Source organism: Alligator mississippiensis, chromosome 11 (genome assembly GCF_030867095.1).
Source record: "Alligator mississippiensis isolate rAllMis1 chromosome 11, rAllMis1, whole genome shotgun sequence".
NCBI classification, from domain to species: domain Eukaryota; kingdom Metazoa; phylum Chordata; order Crocodylia; family Alligatoridae; genus Alligator; species Alligator mississippiensis.
Genome location: NC_081834.1, coordinates 52,893,444 through 52,908,622, shown reverse-complemented (window position 1 = coordinate 52,908,622; position 15,179 = coordinate 52,893,444). Strand labels below are relative to the sequence as shown.

At 49.9% G+C, this 15,179-nt stretch overlaps 1 protein-coding gene and 1 non-coding gene across 2 annotated transcripts; one reads left to right on the top strand and one right to left on the bottom strand.

Annotated features, from left to right (window-relative positions):
- Nucleotides 1-282: 282 nt before the first annotated feature.
- On the top strand, nucleotides 283-7,405 carry LOC132243682 (mucin-2-like). Its single transcript, XM_059714073.1, has 4 exons — nucleotides 283-2,434; nucleotides 4,564-4,716; nucleotides 5,532-5,614; nucleotides 6,429-7,405. The coding sequence occupies exons 1-4, from the start codon at nucleotides 283-285 to the stop codon at nucleotides 6,483-6,485; spliced, it is 2,445 nt and encodes an 814-aa protein (XP_059570056.1). The 3' UTR covers nucleotides 6,486-7,405.
- Nucleotides 7,406-10,607: 3,202 nt separating this feature from the next.
- On the bottom strand, nucleotides 10,608-10,679 carry TRNAP-UGG (transfer RNA proline (anticodon UGG)). The gene has a single exon. It is a non-coding gene; the product is annotated as a tRNA-Pro (tRNA).
- Between the last annotated feature and the right edge of the window lie 4,500 nt (nucleotides 10,680-15,179).

Here is a 15,179-nt window from a genome sequence, read left to right as displayed (position 1 = left end):
GTCACTACAGTGAAACCTACATCCACAGACGTGTCCACTGTCTCCACCAAGACGCCTACACCCATCACAAACTCCACTGTCTCCACCCAGACACCTACACTTACTATGACCTCCACTGCCACCACTGTGCCAGCTACATCCATTGACACCTCCACTTTCACTACCAAGACATCCACATCAACCACCACTGTCGCTCCCGAGTCTTTCACATCCACTGCAGTCTCTTCTCTCAGCAGCAAGACACCTACACCTACCACAACCTCTGAGTTACCAACATCCACCATGACCTCTACTTCCACCACCGCACTCCATACATCCATCAAGACCTCCACTCATGCCACCGAAACATCTACATGCACCACGATCTACAATGTCACTACAGTGAAACCTACATCCACAGACGTGTCCACTGTCTCCACCAAGACGCCTACACCCATCACAAACTCCACTGTCTCCACCCAGACACCTACACTTACTATGACCTCCACTGCCACCACTGTGCCAGCTACATCCATTGACACCTCCACTTTCACTACCAAGACATCCACATCAACCACCACTGTTGCTCCTGAGTCTTTCACATCCACTGCAGTCTCTTCTCTCAGCAGCAAGACACCTACACCTACCACAACCTCTGAGTTACCAACATCCACCATGACCTCTACTTCCACCACCGCACTCCCTACATCCATCAAGACCTCCACTCATGCCACCGAAACATCTACATCCACCACGATCTACAATGTCACTACAGTGAAACCTCCATCCACAGACGTGTCCACTGTCTCCACCAAGACGCCTACACCCATCACAAACTCCACTGTCTCCACCCAGACACCTACACTTACTATGACCTCCACTGCCACCACTGTACCAGCTACATCCATTGACACCTCCACTTTCACTACCAAGACATCCACATCAACCACCACTGTTGCTCCCGAGACTTTCACATCCACTGTAGTCTCTTCTCTCAGCAGCAAGACACCTACACCTACCACAACCTCTGAGTTACCAACATCCACCATGACCTCTACTTCCACCACCGCACTGCCTACATCCATCAAGACCTCCACTCATGCCACCGAAACATCGACATCCACCACGATCTACAATGTCACTACAGTGAAACCTACATCCACAGACGTGTCCACTGTCTCCACCAAGATTTCTACACCCATCACAAACTCCACACTTACCATCGAGACACCTGCATCGACCATGACCTCCACTCTCACTACCAAAAGTTCTGCATCTACCAAGGCCTCCACTGTCACTACTGAAACACCAACATCCACCATGACCTCTGTTCTCACCACTGAGAAACCTATATCCACCTGTATCTCCCCTGTCACCACAAAAATGTCTACATCCACCACACCCACCACTGAGACACTTAAAACTACCACAGAGATACCTACATCCATCCAGATTTCTACTGTAACTTACACAACACAACCTCCCACCATGATCTCCACTGCCACGCCTGTACCACTTACAAGCACTGGTGTCACCACCAAGACACCTGCATTGATCACATCTCCCACAGTCTCTACTGAGACACCTGCATCTATTTTGACCTCAGCTGTCAACACAGAAACATTTACATCTGCTGCATCTTCCACTTTAACTGCCGATACCCTTGCACCTAGAACAACATTCGCTACCACCAACATAATGCCCACATCCACTGCAACCACAACCATCATAGGCGAGACACCTACACCCACTACAACCCCAACTGCCACCACCACATGGGCTATATCCTCTGAGGTTTCCACTATCACCACTGACATACCTACGTTTACCACAACCTCTGTTGTAATCACCAAGACACCCACTACACCCTCCACTGTTACTACCAAAATGTTGTCATCCAATGCAACCCCCACTGTCCCAATTGAGACATCTATATACACTGAGGCTTCCACTGTCACCCTAGAGACACCCATATCCATCTCAAATGCCATTCTCACCATGGAGACATCTGCATCTACTGGAACTGCCACTGATATCACTGATATGTCTAGATCCACCAAGACATCCATTACCACCACTGAGATACCATCTACTGAGGCCTCCACTGTCACTACCAGGACACCAACCTCCATAATAACCCCCACTGTCACCACTGAGGCACCTACATCCACCTCAGTCTCTACTATCACCAAAGAAATGTCTACAGGCACTGCAATCTCCACTGCCACCGCTGAAACCTCTATTTCCACCATGACCTCCACTGCCAACACCACCTTGATTTTGGCCACTAAGACCTCCACTGCCATAACATCCACTGCAATCTCTACTGTCACCACTGCAATTGATGCATCCACCCCAACCTCCACTTTTACTACCAGTTGGACTTCAGCTACCTCTCCAAGATCATCTGGCTCCATCAGAATCAGTGTCACACCATCCTCTGCTCCCACTCTGGGTAAATTCACTTTTCAATATGTGCCAAAATCCCTGCTGAGATCAGGGCTGTGTTGATCAGCTACACAGCTACACAAGGGGACAGTTCTTGCTCCTAATCACTCACTAGCTAATACAGAAGCACAGAAAATGGAAATGACTTGCCCAAAGTTCCAGAATAGGTCACAGGCAGAGCTAGAAACAGAACCCAGGTCTTCCAAGTCCTAAGCAAAGGCTCTATAGCTACTGAGCCATACTGCCTCTTACAGAAGGGTTTCCATCAAAAATGGCATGGACAGTAGAATATTTAATTTCCACTGAACACCCACAGGAGCCACCATGTAGCACATGCTACCTTGAGTGCTCCTGGGGAATGATGTCCTAGGTGGGTTCTGGCCAGATCAATGCAAAAGCTGATCCCCACTAGAGCTGACCCTGTCTTGAAGAACCCTAGTGGGTCTCTTATTCCCAGAAATTAAGGAGTTATGGGCACAGAGGTGTCTCCATGATCAGGGCTTAGTATAACTAATACTTGGAGCTGGTCATGGTCATTTCACAAGAGAAGGGTGGGGGAACGTTGAAATGGCAAAATTTATGGAAAGTTCTCAAGCTGACCTGACAGCTGCTAAAGCATAACCTTTCCAAGCTCTTTTCCCTACTGTGGTTCACTGCTCCATGGACCCTGTAGTTTGCGTGTCTAATTTAATAGGAATTGGGAATAAAATACATTAAAAAAAATCATAAATCTTTATCCCCCTTTAATGTCCAGATGTATCTATAATTGTTATAGATATATCACTTTACTCATACCTTTGCAGCTAGCCATAAACCAAGAGGAAAGCATAAGATAGGCCACAGAATTTCACAAAGTGACCCATTTATCAAGCCTGGCAGCTTCTTTTTCAACTAAAGGACACGGCAAGGGAACACTTGCTACTCCCCGGTCAAAGCGGAGCAGAGCTTTCTGGCTGACACCTGCTCCTCAGATTCCTTTAAAAGCTACACACTTATGGCTCGGACTGTTTTGTAACCTGCTGTACCTCATCAGGGCACAGAGTGTTAGTAGTGCAAATCTGGGTAGAAGCGGTCAGGCGACTTGATAGACAGAAAGGCTGGATTGGTTTGAAACAAATTATACTTCACCTATGCCTGGCTCTTGGCTGAAGTGCCAGCACCTCCTGCTCTTAGAAATGGATGTGGCTGGCTGGATCCCTGCCTGTGACCCAACCAGTGGGCTTTGTTACAGGACCTGTTCCCAAGACCCTTGTAGCTCTTGGGAGAAAGGATCTGATGCCTCACATAGAAGACTTCATGGACGCATCCATACAAGCAGGGGCATACATTTGCAGCAGCACAAATAGTAGTGGCACAAGTTTGTGTCACTACTTTGTGCTGCAGTGCGCACCTTTGCCTGTGCATTTTGTAGCGTGACACATTGTCCCACTGCTCCATGTGCTGCAGGGGTGGCTGGCTGAGGCACAGGGTGGAGACACTGTTCCCCTGTCTCTGTGCACTGTGGAGCCCCTTTGTTGAGGCATCCTGCACCCCAGCCAGCCGCTCCCTGGCTGGCTGGGGTACAGCGCGCCTCGAGACAGGGGAGCAGGCAGTCCTGAGCTGGCTGCTCCCGTGTCTTTGCATGTCTCAGTGCAGGGGCTCCACTGCAGAGCCTCTGCAGTGAGGCACTCTACGCCCCAGTCAGCTCTGAAGTGGCTATCTGGGCTGCAGGGTGCCTCAAGATGGGGGCTCCATGTGCTTCAGTGCTGAGGCACATGGAGACAGGGAAGCAGCCAACCCAAGTCTGCCTACTCCCTTGTCTGGAGGCACATGGTGCGCCAGCCAGGCAGCGTCTGGCTGGGTACAGGGTGCCTCAGTGCAGGGGCTCCACAGTGCACAGAGACTCCCCGTCTCTATGTTTGTCCCTGCGCACTCCACTTTGGCATGCTTTGCACCATTTTTTTTTCAAGATTTTTTTTTTTTGCTACCAGGAACTCCCGGTAGCAATTTTTGCTCCAGCACTGCAAATTAGCAGCACCATACACAGTTTAACATGTAACACAGATGATTTGTGGTACCACAGGGAGGTTTGTAGCACCACAAACCACACACGCCTGTGTGTGCAGCTTATTGACACTTCCCATCTCTTTCTTTCAGAGCCAGGAGCTGAGACCAGCCGTAGTTCTGTGACTGGGGCAGGTTCAAATGTCAGTGGCCCCGTGCTACTCACATCTCAGGGCCCATCTGGCTCCAGTGTTGCCTCATCCAGTCCCACCATCGTTCCTGGGCAGAGCTCTCTCACCACTTCTGGTAAGAGCAGGCACAAACAGGCTGTTTTGACTTTCATGCACAGCCAGAAACCCTAGGCCACAGGAAGGGGATGGTGCAAGGTATAGTCCTCAAGGCTAGGGAAGATGGTGCAGCAGAGGTGGCTTTTTCCCACCCCATTGTCCAGGGATAGTCTGGGTATAAAAGCAGTGGTAGCCTGGTCCCTCATGTCCTATTTTGTTACAGGACCTGTTCCCAAGACCCTTGGGATGTCTGCATCCCAAGACCTTGGGATCTACTGTCCCCCATTTCCTATTGAGCCTTCCTCCACTTCATCCTTTCTCTCGGAATCACTCCACATCCCTTTCTTCATTCATTTATCCCTTTCTCTCTCTTTTTTCTTTCCTTCCCGACGTGGCCCCTTTCCCCTCTCTTGTGCTATTATGCACCCCCTCCTTTGGCAGCTGAGCCACAGATAGCACATCACCCCTTGCACAGCCTTTCCCATAGAGTCAGGGTTTTAACTCACGTCATAGAAGCATGCACTCTGGGGCACAAAGCGCTCCCAGCTCAATTCCCACTGTCGAGAGTCCAAGTCAGGTTGGGGTGCAATATCTGTCTCCTTCTCTTGTTTGTTCACTGACTCATCCGACTGCCCCATGCCATGCACGGAAGATGGAGACTCTAATGCGGGAGGAGGCAGGCTGTTCCAACCAGGCAGGGAAAGCTGGGGGAGGTGGAGGTCCTGGGGCCTCCTCCAGAAAAGGGAATTGTGCACCCACCTCCTGCCCACATGGGTAGCACTGGATTATTATGCTTTCCCCCACTGCCATGACCTCCCTCCCTGTGCTCTCCAGATGCTGCAGACAATGTCCTCCCATACTGGGCCATTATCTTGATCTGTCTGGCTGCTGTGGTCACACTCATCTTCTGCTGTGTGGTAAGGAAGCCATCAAGAATTGGCAACCAGGGGCAGCGTGCTCAAGCAGTGGAGCACTGTGGATGGTGAGGGGACAGGGATGGGACCCCAGGGACCTGCAATGCTGAGCTCTCTCACTGGAGCTGAAGGAGTACTGTCCAGCTGGCAGTCTGCAGCGATACCCAGTAGTAGGCTAGCCCCTATGCAAAGCAGCCACTAGAGGACAATACAGAACCCACTTTGGAGTTTATTGCCAAGACAGTATGTCTAGATGAGCCATTCTCAACCAGGGTGCCATTTAAGCACTGCTAGGTGTGCAAACATGATTCACAAGATAAGCCAAGAGTTTTAAAATGAGTAAATGGTTAAAAACAGTCTGGCCCACTCTGGTCTTCCTGAGTTCCCTGCAACAGAAGAGCTGCTCTATTATTTTTCTGTAGTCAAAAAAGAGGGAAAACTAAGAGCCAGCATTTTCCAAGGGGTGCCCTGAATTTAAGAAGGGGTGCCTTGAGTCTAAAAATGTTGAGAGCCACTAGCTCGGACACAGGGCATGAGTGAACCAGGTGGTTGCCCGGGGCTCGGACAGAAAGGGAGCCTGAAAAGGGTAATTTAAAAATTATTATTATCATTATCTCTGACGAAGGGGCGAGGGGAGGGCAATACTAAAAGTTTTCTCAGGGCTGCTAGGAGGTGCTGCCTGGATACACACCCCCTGCCACGTCCATGTTCTGCGAGTCAGGACTTCTGGGCTCTGGGATGGGAGTGCAGCATCTAAAGACACTCCCTCCCCCCAGCTATAATCCCTTCCCCTGCTATCCTCTTCTGTCTCCTGCAGTTCGCATTTTTGCTGAAGTCCATTCGGGCTGCTCCCACCTCCTACCAGTTCTACTAGACTCACCAGCTATTCCAAGGGCTGAGCTTCCGCAAGTCCAGCTGGTGGAAGAAAGGACTGACCAGTGCTCCTGCCTACAGCCATCCAGAATCGGGTCTGACCCTTCCGGCTACCCTTTGGTTTATCAACAGCCTTCATATTCAGCGGTGACCCAAGAGATACCATGTTAGTCCTCAGCTGCATGATACATGGAGCTGTCCTTTAGAGAGCACCCCTGAGACAGATCAGCTTGTGGCCCAGCTGAGGCTGATTCTTGAGCAGGGGGTGACAAAGCAGGCAGAGAACCCAGGTGTCCTGAGTTCAGCTATATGGCTGTGTTGCAGCCCAAAAGAAAGAAGCAGTAGAAGAAAAGTGAAACACAAAGGATGATCTGCTACAGAGAACCCCAGACTCTTGGTTTCTATCCCTGGCCGTGGTTAGGGAGTGGGTTCTTGGACTTTTCTGTTCCTCTGACTCTGCGGGAGCTACTTATCTTGAAATATTTGTATTTTGCTCAGCACTTATATTTGACTGCCTTGCAGTACAGCTCTTTGAAGCAGAGCCACTTTTTCCTTGTGTCTGTGTAGCACCTGGTACACTGCAGCCCTGATCTCACTGTGGACAGGGACCCTCTCTCCCAGTGTGACCTGAAAGCATCTGGCCAAATGGGACCCTAATAACTCATATTCTGTCCCTCTCAGAATCCTTGAATCCATATACTTGAAGTTTTCTGCCCCTGGTGGCTGTATATTGGCCGGGACATGCTAGCTACACATTTTGTTTCAAAAGATCTTGTCAATCGTTTTTAATTTACTTCTTGCATTAAAAGTTTCCAGGTTTGCACAGAGTAGGATTCATGAAGTCCTGCTGTATTCAGTACTCATGTATTTATTCAGTAGATTTTGTATATTTTAATAATAAATGGAAAATATTTCACCTGAGTCATGTCCTGAATTCTATCCACTTTTCTTAGGACTTCTCAGACCATTGGAAGTACCCAGCCTTATGCTCCATCCTGGGTACTATCACCCCAGACAGGCACAGTCACCCCTCTGTGTGCCCAGCCCCTTCTGTACTATGGAAAGAACCATTACTAATATTAGACTATGCTACTACAGACCAACCTTATTGGCAGGCATGCCACAAATGAGACCTGAACCCTGCTCGAATACCACCTTGATCCCCTTCCTCTGCCTTATCTATTGCTGTTTTCTTCTTCCTGCTCTATAGATTTATAGATGCATAGATTGTTAGGGGCTGGAAGGGACCTTGCAGATCATTGGGTCCAGCCCCACCCTGTTCTAGGCAGGAACATAACTGGGGTCAAGGGACCCCAGTGAGGTGAATGCCCAGTCTGCTCTTGAAAACCTCCAGGGTAGGTAACTGTGGCACCTCTAGAGGGAGTTTATTCCACTGTCTGGACACCCTGACAGTGAAGCAGGTCTTTTTTTTGGTATTAAAACTGAAGCGGCCTTCCAGGAGTTTATAGCCATTGGCCCTTGTCTTCCTTAGGGGTGCCCTAGTGAACAGTTGTTCACTGAGCTCCTGATGCACTCCTCTGATGTAGTGGTAAGCCGCTATCAGGTCCCCTCTCATTAGGCTAAAGAGGCCCAGGTCCCTCAGACTTTCCTCGTATGGCTTGCCTTGCAAGTCCCTGATCATACGGGTGGCTCTTTTCTGGACCCTCTCAAGTTTTTCCACGTCCTTATTGAAGTGCGGCGCCCAGAACTGGATGCAGTACTCCAGCTGCAGTCTCACCAATGCTGAGTACAGTGGGAGTATCACTTCCTTAGTTTTACACAAGATGCATTGGTTGATGGATGCCAGCATGTTGTTTGCCATGCTAGCCACCGCATTGCACTGACGGCTCATGCTCATGTGATGGTCAGTTATTACCCCTAGGTCCCTTTCAGCCGTGGTGCAGGTAAGGCTGTCATCTCCAAGCCTGTATGTGTGTTGAGGGTTATTTGCCCCCAGATGGAGCACCTTACACTTGGAAGTGTTAAACTTCATCTGGTTCCAGTGTGCCCAGCTCTCTAGCCTGTCCAGGTCCACCTGTATCAGCAACCAATCTTCTGGTGTGGCCACACTGCCCCATAACTTGGTGTCATCCATGAACTTTGCCAGCGAGCTTTTCACTCCCCCATCCAAATCATTGATAGAGATGTTGAAAAGCACCGGTCCACGCATGGATCCCTGAGGGACACCACTAGCCACTTTGTGCCAAGATGACACAGATCCGTTCATGAGAACTCTCTGGGCCTTACCCTGTAGCCAGTTTCCTACCCACTGAACCATTAAGCAGCTGAGCCCACAATCTTCCAGTTTTCTCACAAGGATATGGTGGGATACTAGATCAAAAGCCTTTCAGAAGTCTAGGTATACAATGTCTACCTTGTCTCCCATATCCAGGTGGCGAGAGACCTGGTCATAGAAGGAAATGAGATTGGTAAGACAAGACCTACCCACGACAAAGCCATGCTGGCTGTCGTTCAGAATCTTACCTTCCATGAGCATATCGCACATAGATTGTTTAATGAGCTTTTCCAGGATTTTCCCTGGGATGGAGGTTAGGTTGATTGACCTATAGCTGCCTGGGTCCTCCCTCTTCCCCTTCTTGAAGATGGGCACAACGTTGGTCCTCTTCCAATCCTCAGGGATCTCCCCTGTGCACCACAAATTCTGAAAAAGTTTTGCCAGGGGTTCTGCGATGACCCCAGCCAGCTCCTTCGGCACTCTTGGATGGAGTCCATCCGGTCCTGCTAACTTGTAAATGTCTAGCTTCTCTAGTTGGTATTGCACCCACTCAACATCCATAGTGGGGAGGCTGTCAGTCCCAGCATGCCCACTATGAGCCTTATTTCATGACTTTCCCCATGGTCTGGTGAAATACCAAAGCAAAGTGGGCATTCAGGAGTTCAGGTTTTTCCTTAACATTGTTTACCAGTTGTCCCAAGGTGTTAAGCAGGGGTCCCAAATTTCCTTTTGTTTTCCTTCTACTGCCTACATACCTAAAGAAGGACTTCTTATTGTCCTTGACTCCCGTGGCTAACCTAAACTCAGTTGCCTCCTTGGCTTTCCTGATCATTTCCCTACAAGTGCTGGCCACTAAAGTATAGTCCTCCTTGAGGACCGTCCCTAGCTTCTACTGTGTATATACCTCTTTTTTCTTTTTTAAGAGGACTGCAATGTCCCTATTAAGCCAAGAGGGCTTGCCAGTCCTCCTGTTACCTTTCCTCTTTGCAGGAATGGTTATCTTTTGTGCTTCGAGGATCGTGTCCTTGAGCAATGACCATTCTTCATGCACCCCATTTGCTTTCCCTTCCTGGTCCCATATCGCCTCCCCTACTATTGCCCTGAACTTGTTGAAGTCAGCATTTTTGAAGGCCAGAACTTCAATCCTGCTGGTCAATTTGTCAACCTTGTGGCAGACTGTGGACCTGATAATTCCATGGTCGCTGTCGCCCAGGTTTCCCTCAATGTTCAAGCCATACACCAGGTCATCTCCTTTGGCCAAGACCAGGTGCAGGACAGCGTTACCTCTGGCTGGCCCTTGCACTTCCTGGGTCAGAAAGAGCTCCTTGATTGCAGTCAGGAAACTGCATGAACAATCTGACCTAGCCAAGTGTTCCTCCCAATCTATGGCCAGGTAATTGAAGTCACCCACGACTACCAAGTCCCTTCGCGTGTGGCCTCTGTCAGTTCTCGAGAGAACTCCTGATCCAGCTCCTGCCCTCAGTTCAGTGGCCTGTAGTAAATGCCCACAGTTAGGTGTCTCTCACTTCACTCCCCCATAGCTTGACCCAGAGGGTTTCAAGCCACTTCTCTTTGGAGCCAATGTCAGCCTCCAGAGAGATGTACTGCTCCCTCACATAGAGAGCTATCCCTCCACCTTTTCTCCCTGCTCTGTCCCTTCTGTGCAGGGTGTAGCCCTCTACGGCTATGCTCCAGTCACGCGAGGAGTCCCTCCGGCTCTCCATGATCCCTACCAGGTCATATTGCCCACTAGAGAGCAGGGGGGCTAGCTCCTCCTGCTTATTCCCCATGCTCTTGGCATTGGTGTACAGGCAGCTGAGGACCTCAACTGACACCCTCGGTTTCCTGAGACGCTGTGGGAGAACTGTTTGGTTAGCATTAAAAATTGGGCTCGTCCAGGATTTGAACCCGGGACCTCTTGCACCCAAAGCAAGAATCACACCCCTAGACCAACGAGCCAGGCTGTATGGGGATGGATTGGCTGCTCTGCTTTTTACTCCCTACCCTGTCTGCCATTGTGCTGCCTGACCTCTCTTTAATCTTCTGGGTATCATGCACAGAGGCTGCTACTTGTGGCATGGACCCCCTGACCTAAGCACTGCCATTTTTGACATTAGCATCATCCAGAGGCCCAGCAGCTTGGTTTTTGCATGGTGGATGGGATTTATTAAAGAATATGGGAGGTAGGGTAGATGTCTGGGAAAGCTCAAACTACAATGAGGGTCTGTTCCTTTGCATGGTCTCCACTGAAGACAGGAGGAAACAATAAATGTACCTTAACCTTCCCCCTCCTCCCCCCACCACTTCCTCCAATAGTGAGGGTGAATCAAGAGCTGAGAAGAGGGCTCCTGGGTTCTGCCATCCCAGATTGGGTCCACTGGTGTGATGCAGGCTGGACACACCCACTAGTCCAACGGGTTTAGGGTCTGCCCAGGGTGTGGATGCCCCAGTTGGGTGGGACTGGCAGCGGAAATATGACGAAGTTGTGCAAAGACAGATGACAAACTGGCTTGTCCAGTGTGTACAGTGCTGGGGCCCTGGACTAGACCTTCCCTTATCCTCATGTGATGCCCCTCCTGTCCTCTTCTTAATTACAGATGAACTGAAAAGATGGGGCAGCAGCCCTGAGTTACCTCCCCAGCCAGCCCTAAAAATGGGTACTCCCTGCTGGGCCAGCCTCCCTCCTTGTACACCATCACACCCAGGGGAACTCAGGAACCTTGTGACCTTGCTGTAGGTACCCCTCAATCCCACCCTGCAGCCCCCCCCCAAATCCCAGACTTGGACTCTCCCCCTACACAGCTCTGCTGGTGCCTCTCTGTTCTGACCCATTATCCCAGCTATGTGTGCTATTTCTTTCTAGTGCCTCTACAAATGATAGGATAAAAGACATTAAATTAGTGCCAGTTGGCAACAGCATTTCAGCACCAGAGGCATGATCCCTGGGCAGTGCCACTGTGTGGGGGCATTTCAGCACTGTAACCAAGTGGATCAGTTCCTTTGTAGTTTGTGATGTGCCTCACATTCATTAGTTCTGAAAGAAGCCCTCTCTGAGCATAGATGCCAACCATTATAATCCACTCAGCTTCTTCTGCAGATACCACCAATTCAGAGAAGAGAGCAGAAAGGAGCTTTCCCTTCTTTCTGGTGTGCTCTGGGATCATGGAGACACACCTCAGAGGAGACAGACGAAGGAAAAATGTAGGCAGGGCTGTCTTAGGGAGAGGCCATTTGAACCAAGCCTCTACAAATACTGAGATCCAAGTCCACCTGGGACAGAGCTTGTTGGCACAGAGCATCCCCCATCACAAGCGAAGCCAAAGGATGGAGTGTGGCTGGATTCCTATCCCCAGAGCAGTGTTGCTGTGGCCCCTTTTCCTCTCACTTGGCTTAGCAGGTAGGTCATTAATGTGCCTACTGGGAGAGGATTTCAGCTGTAGGAAGGGATATCATTAATTGCATTATGTCATACAGATTGTTTTGCATGTGGAAATGTTGAGCCATAGAGAGAGGAAGGGATTTAAGCAAGGTCACAGGGCATGGGGTAGAGCCAGGAGAATCTGGGAGTCCTGATTATCAGTCTCTCTGTGTTTCAACAGCTAGAGCCTACCTTCTCCACCAGGAGCTAGAAAGAGAACTCAGGAATCCTAACTCCTTGTGGGGGGAAAAAAGAAGCACTGTAGCTCAGGGTCCTTCCCAGAAAACTTGGAAACTGAATTATGTCACGTGGGGGCCCTGGATGAGTGCTACTTCCCTACTCATGATGAGTCTGAGGGTTTAAGGCCATGGGCTTGACTTGGGAGCAGAAAAAAAGGAGACCCATCATAAGTTTGGGAAAGCCAGCCCTTAATAAATCAATAGATAAATATGAAAAAAAAATCAGCAGACAGGACCCCCTTCCCCAGGGTGTTTTGATGTCAATCTCCCCTGCATTCCTCCTCTCATGGTTAGTGACCGTGTCCTGTTGGGAGACTCTACTACCTTCCACTACACCATGCCCACAGCTCCATGTCCAGGGCTGAAGACACAGGTGGTTTCCACGGCCAGCCCTGTGGAAGCAAATCCAGCTCCGAGGCATGGAGGAGGAAAACTAGGGGGTGGAAATCCCTCTGCTTGTCTCCATTACTTCAGCTCAAATGGTCACAGTTTTGTTTGTCATCTCAGAGCTGTCTCCATGCTTCTCCCCACCCACCACCTCTTACCACGGTGTGGCATCAGCCTTGCTTGTTTTAGTTCAGCTCAGCCTTAAAGCTGACCCTTTCCCTTACTCGTCCCTTCCCTCAGTCTTCACTCTTTGGACTGGACCCCCAGGTGCAGCAGACACCAGTAGAGACCACAGTACCCGAGTCCTGTTTACTGAAGGGAAAAGTTTTCCCATAGGCCATTTCTCAGGTCCACCTACCCAACCCTCCAGGCATTAGCGCAGGTGAGCAGGACTGCAACAATAATATGTGAACTTCATGAAGTTCTTGGGCCCATTCATTCCCCACCAGGGATAATAGTGATTTACTATCTGTGGATTCAAAATTTTGGAGGCCATTTGAATGAACTGGCCCACAATTAGCATGCAAATGGGTCCTAGCCCAAGATCCAGCCCTTTCCCCTGGCTCCACCGCAGGAGGTGGCAGAAGGCTCCCTTGCCCAGAGACGATCCCAGCAGGGTGCGGGGCCTGGGGCAAAGCAGCCTGCATGGGGCCCTTCTCCCTATCCCATGGCACACTTATTCCAGGAAGAGAAAGCCCCGGCACACCAGACACGGCAGGAGGGGTGGCAGCCAGAACATCCTTCTGGAAGAGGCAAAGAAATATCCAACACATTGGGCAGGAGGGTGGACTAAACTTTAAACGCGGCATCCATGGCCTCTCCGCCTGGCTCTGCAGGGCCCCCCAAAGCGTGGGACCCGGGGTGCTTGCCCCGATTCCTGCCCCTCCTAGGGACGGCCCTGCCCTTGCCTATACACCTATGTCCCCCTGGAGGGCTCAGACAGCTCTCGGTTGTACCTCCCCCTGTCTACCAACAGAAGTCAACAACAAATCAAATGAAGGTAGCAGGGGGCTCTTTCAGGATTCATGTTTTCTCCTCATTCTCAAATCTGGGAAGAGAAACCAGAAATCCTTGTTCCCTGTCTCTTCCCCATCCACACACAGCTACCTCCCAGGATCCAGTTCCTTTCTCAGAGATGGAAATAAAGTGCAGGTCATCTCCCCCTGACTCTAAAATGTATGACCCACCCCCAGGCCACATCCCCACTTGCAGGGGTGTGCGTTTGCTGCAGCACAAATAGCAACAACACAAATTTGTGCCGCTGCTATTTGCTGCTGTGCACACCCCTGCGTGCCCGGCTATGCTGCGGGGCAAAATACCCCACTTCAGGGAAACTGCTGTTTCCCTGCTCCTGCCAGCTCCTGGCATGCTGGAGGAGCTGGGGGACACCTAAGGCAGTGGAGATGCTCTGGCTCCCAGCCACAGCATCACCCTGGAGGATCCAGTTTCCAATTGCTCCAGTGCACGTTCCTGGAGTGTGCATAGGGTTGCGAACTCTGTTTGAATTTATTCTGGGAGGGTTCAGGAATGCAAACACACCTGTGACTCACAATGAGAATGTGCCTGTGTGCTTGCATATATCAGTTACAGATTATGGTGCACAGACTTTATGTCAGGAAGGCAAATACACATTCCTATTAAATTTTTTAAACCCACTGGACTACTATATAAATTAGATTCAACATTTAATATTTATTTTAATGAATACCCGATCATGTATCTTCTGAGTGACCCTTAGCAGTCTCCTGGAGCTTTATATCTAATTCGTGGAGGCTCCAGGGCAATCCTGAAAGTTTGGCAACCCTAAGTGTGCACTGCACGGCTCTTCTTTTCGTGGTATATTTTTTATTATACTGGGAGTTCCCGGAATCAATTTTTGGTGCTACGCTGCAAATTTCCAACATGGCAAACGGTTGCACGTGCTCTGTGTGTGGCTTATGATGCCTTGAACAGATTTGAGGTGCCTCACACCACATGTTCACACTCCTCTGGATGCTCCCACACACTTCCTGGAGTAGAGAATAGAATCCAGAAGTCCTGACAACTAGTCCTCTCCTGCCATTTAAGTCCCAAGCTCTCTCCTGGAGCTGGGAATAGAGAGAAAGCAACTAATCCTTCTAGAAGCATTATAAACGTGTAAATGTAGCATTGGGCCCAGGCTAATTTGCTCAGCCCCTCATTTCTAGTTAGTTAATCGGCCTGTCTTCAGTGCCACTTTACAACTGCTGGACTAACTGGCCCTGGAAGTGACTCCCCAGTGCCCAGTTTGCTGAGTCAGTGGAGCTCAGAAAGCAGTCACTCCAGGCAGTATCAGGAAACACAACTTATTACCCTACCTCCGCTGACTCTTCAGTCATCATGACCCATTAGGCAATCTTGGAAGAAGAGTGACAAATGGCACTTCTTGGATCTAAG

What these genes read in the sequence shown, in the direction of transcription:
- LOC132243682 (XM_059714073.1), top strand. Translation starts at nt 283, where the DNA reads ATGACCTCTACTTCCACCACCGCACTCCATACATCCATCAAGACCTCC. An exon ending in GAGCTCTCTCACCACTTCTG is followed by an intron (nt 4,717 to 5,531) that starts GTAAGAGCAGGC and finishes TGTGCTCTCCAG; the next exon opens with ATGCTGCAGACAATGTCCTC. An exon ending in CACTCATCTTCTGCTGTGTG is followed by an intron (nt 5,615 to 6,428) that starts GTAAGGAAGCCA and finishes TGTCTCCTGCAG; the next exon opens with TTCGCATTTTTGCTGAAGTC.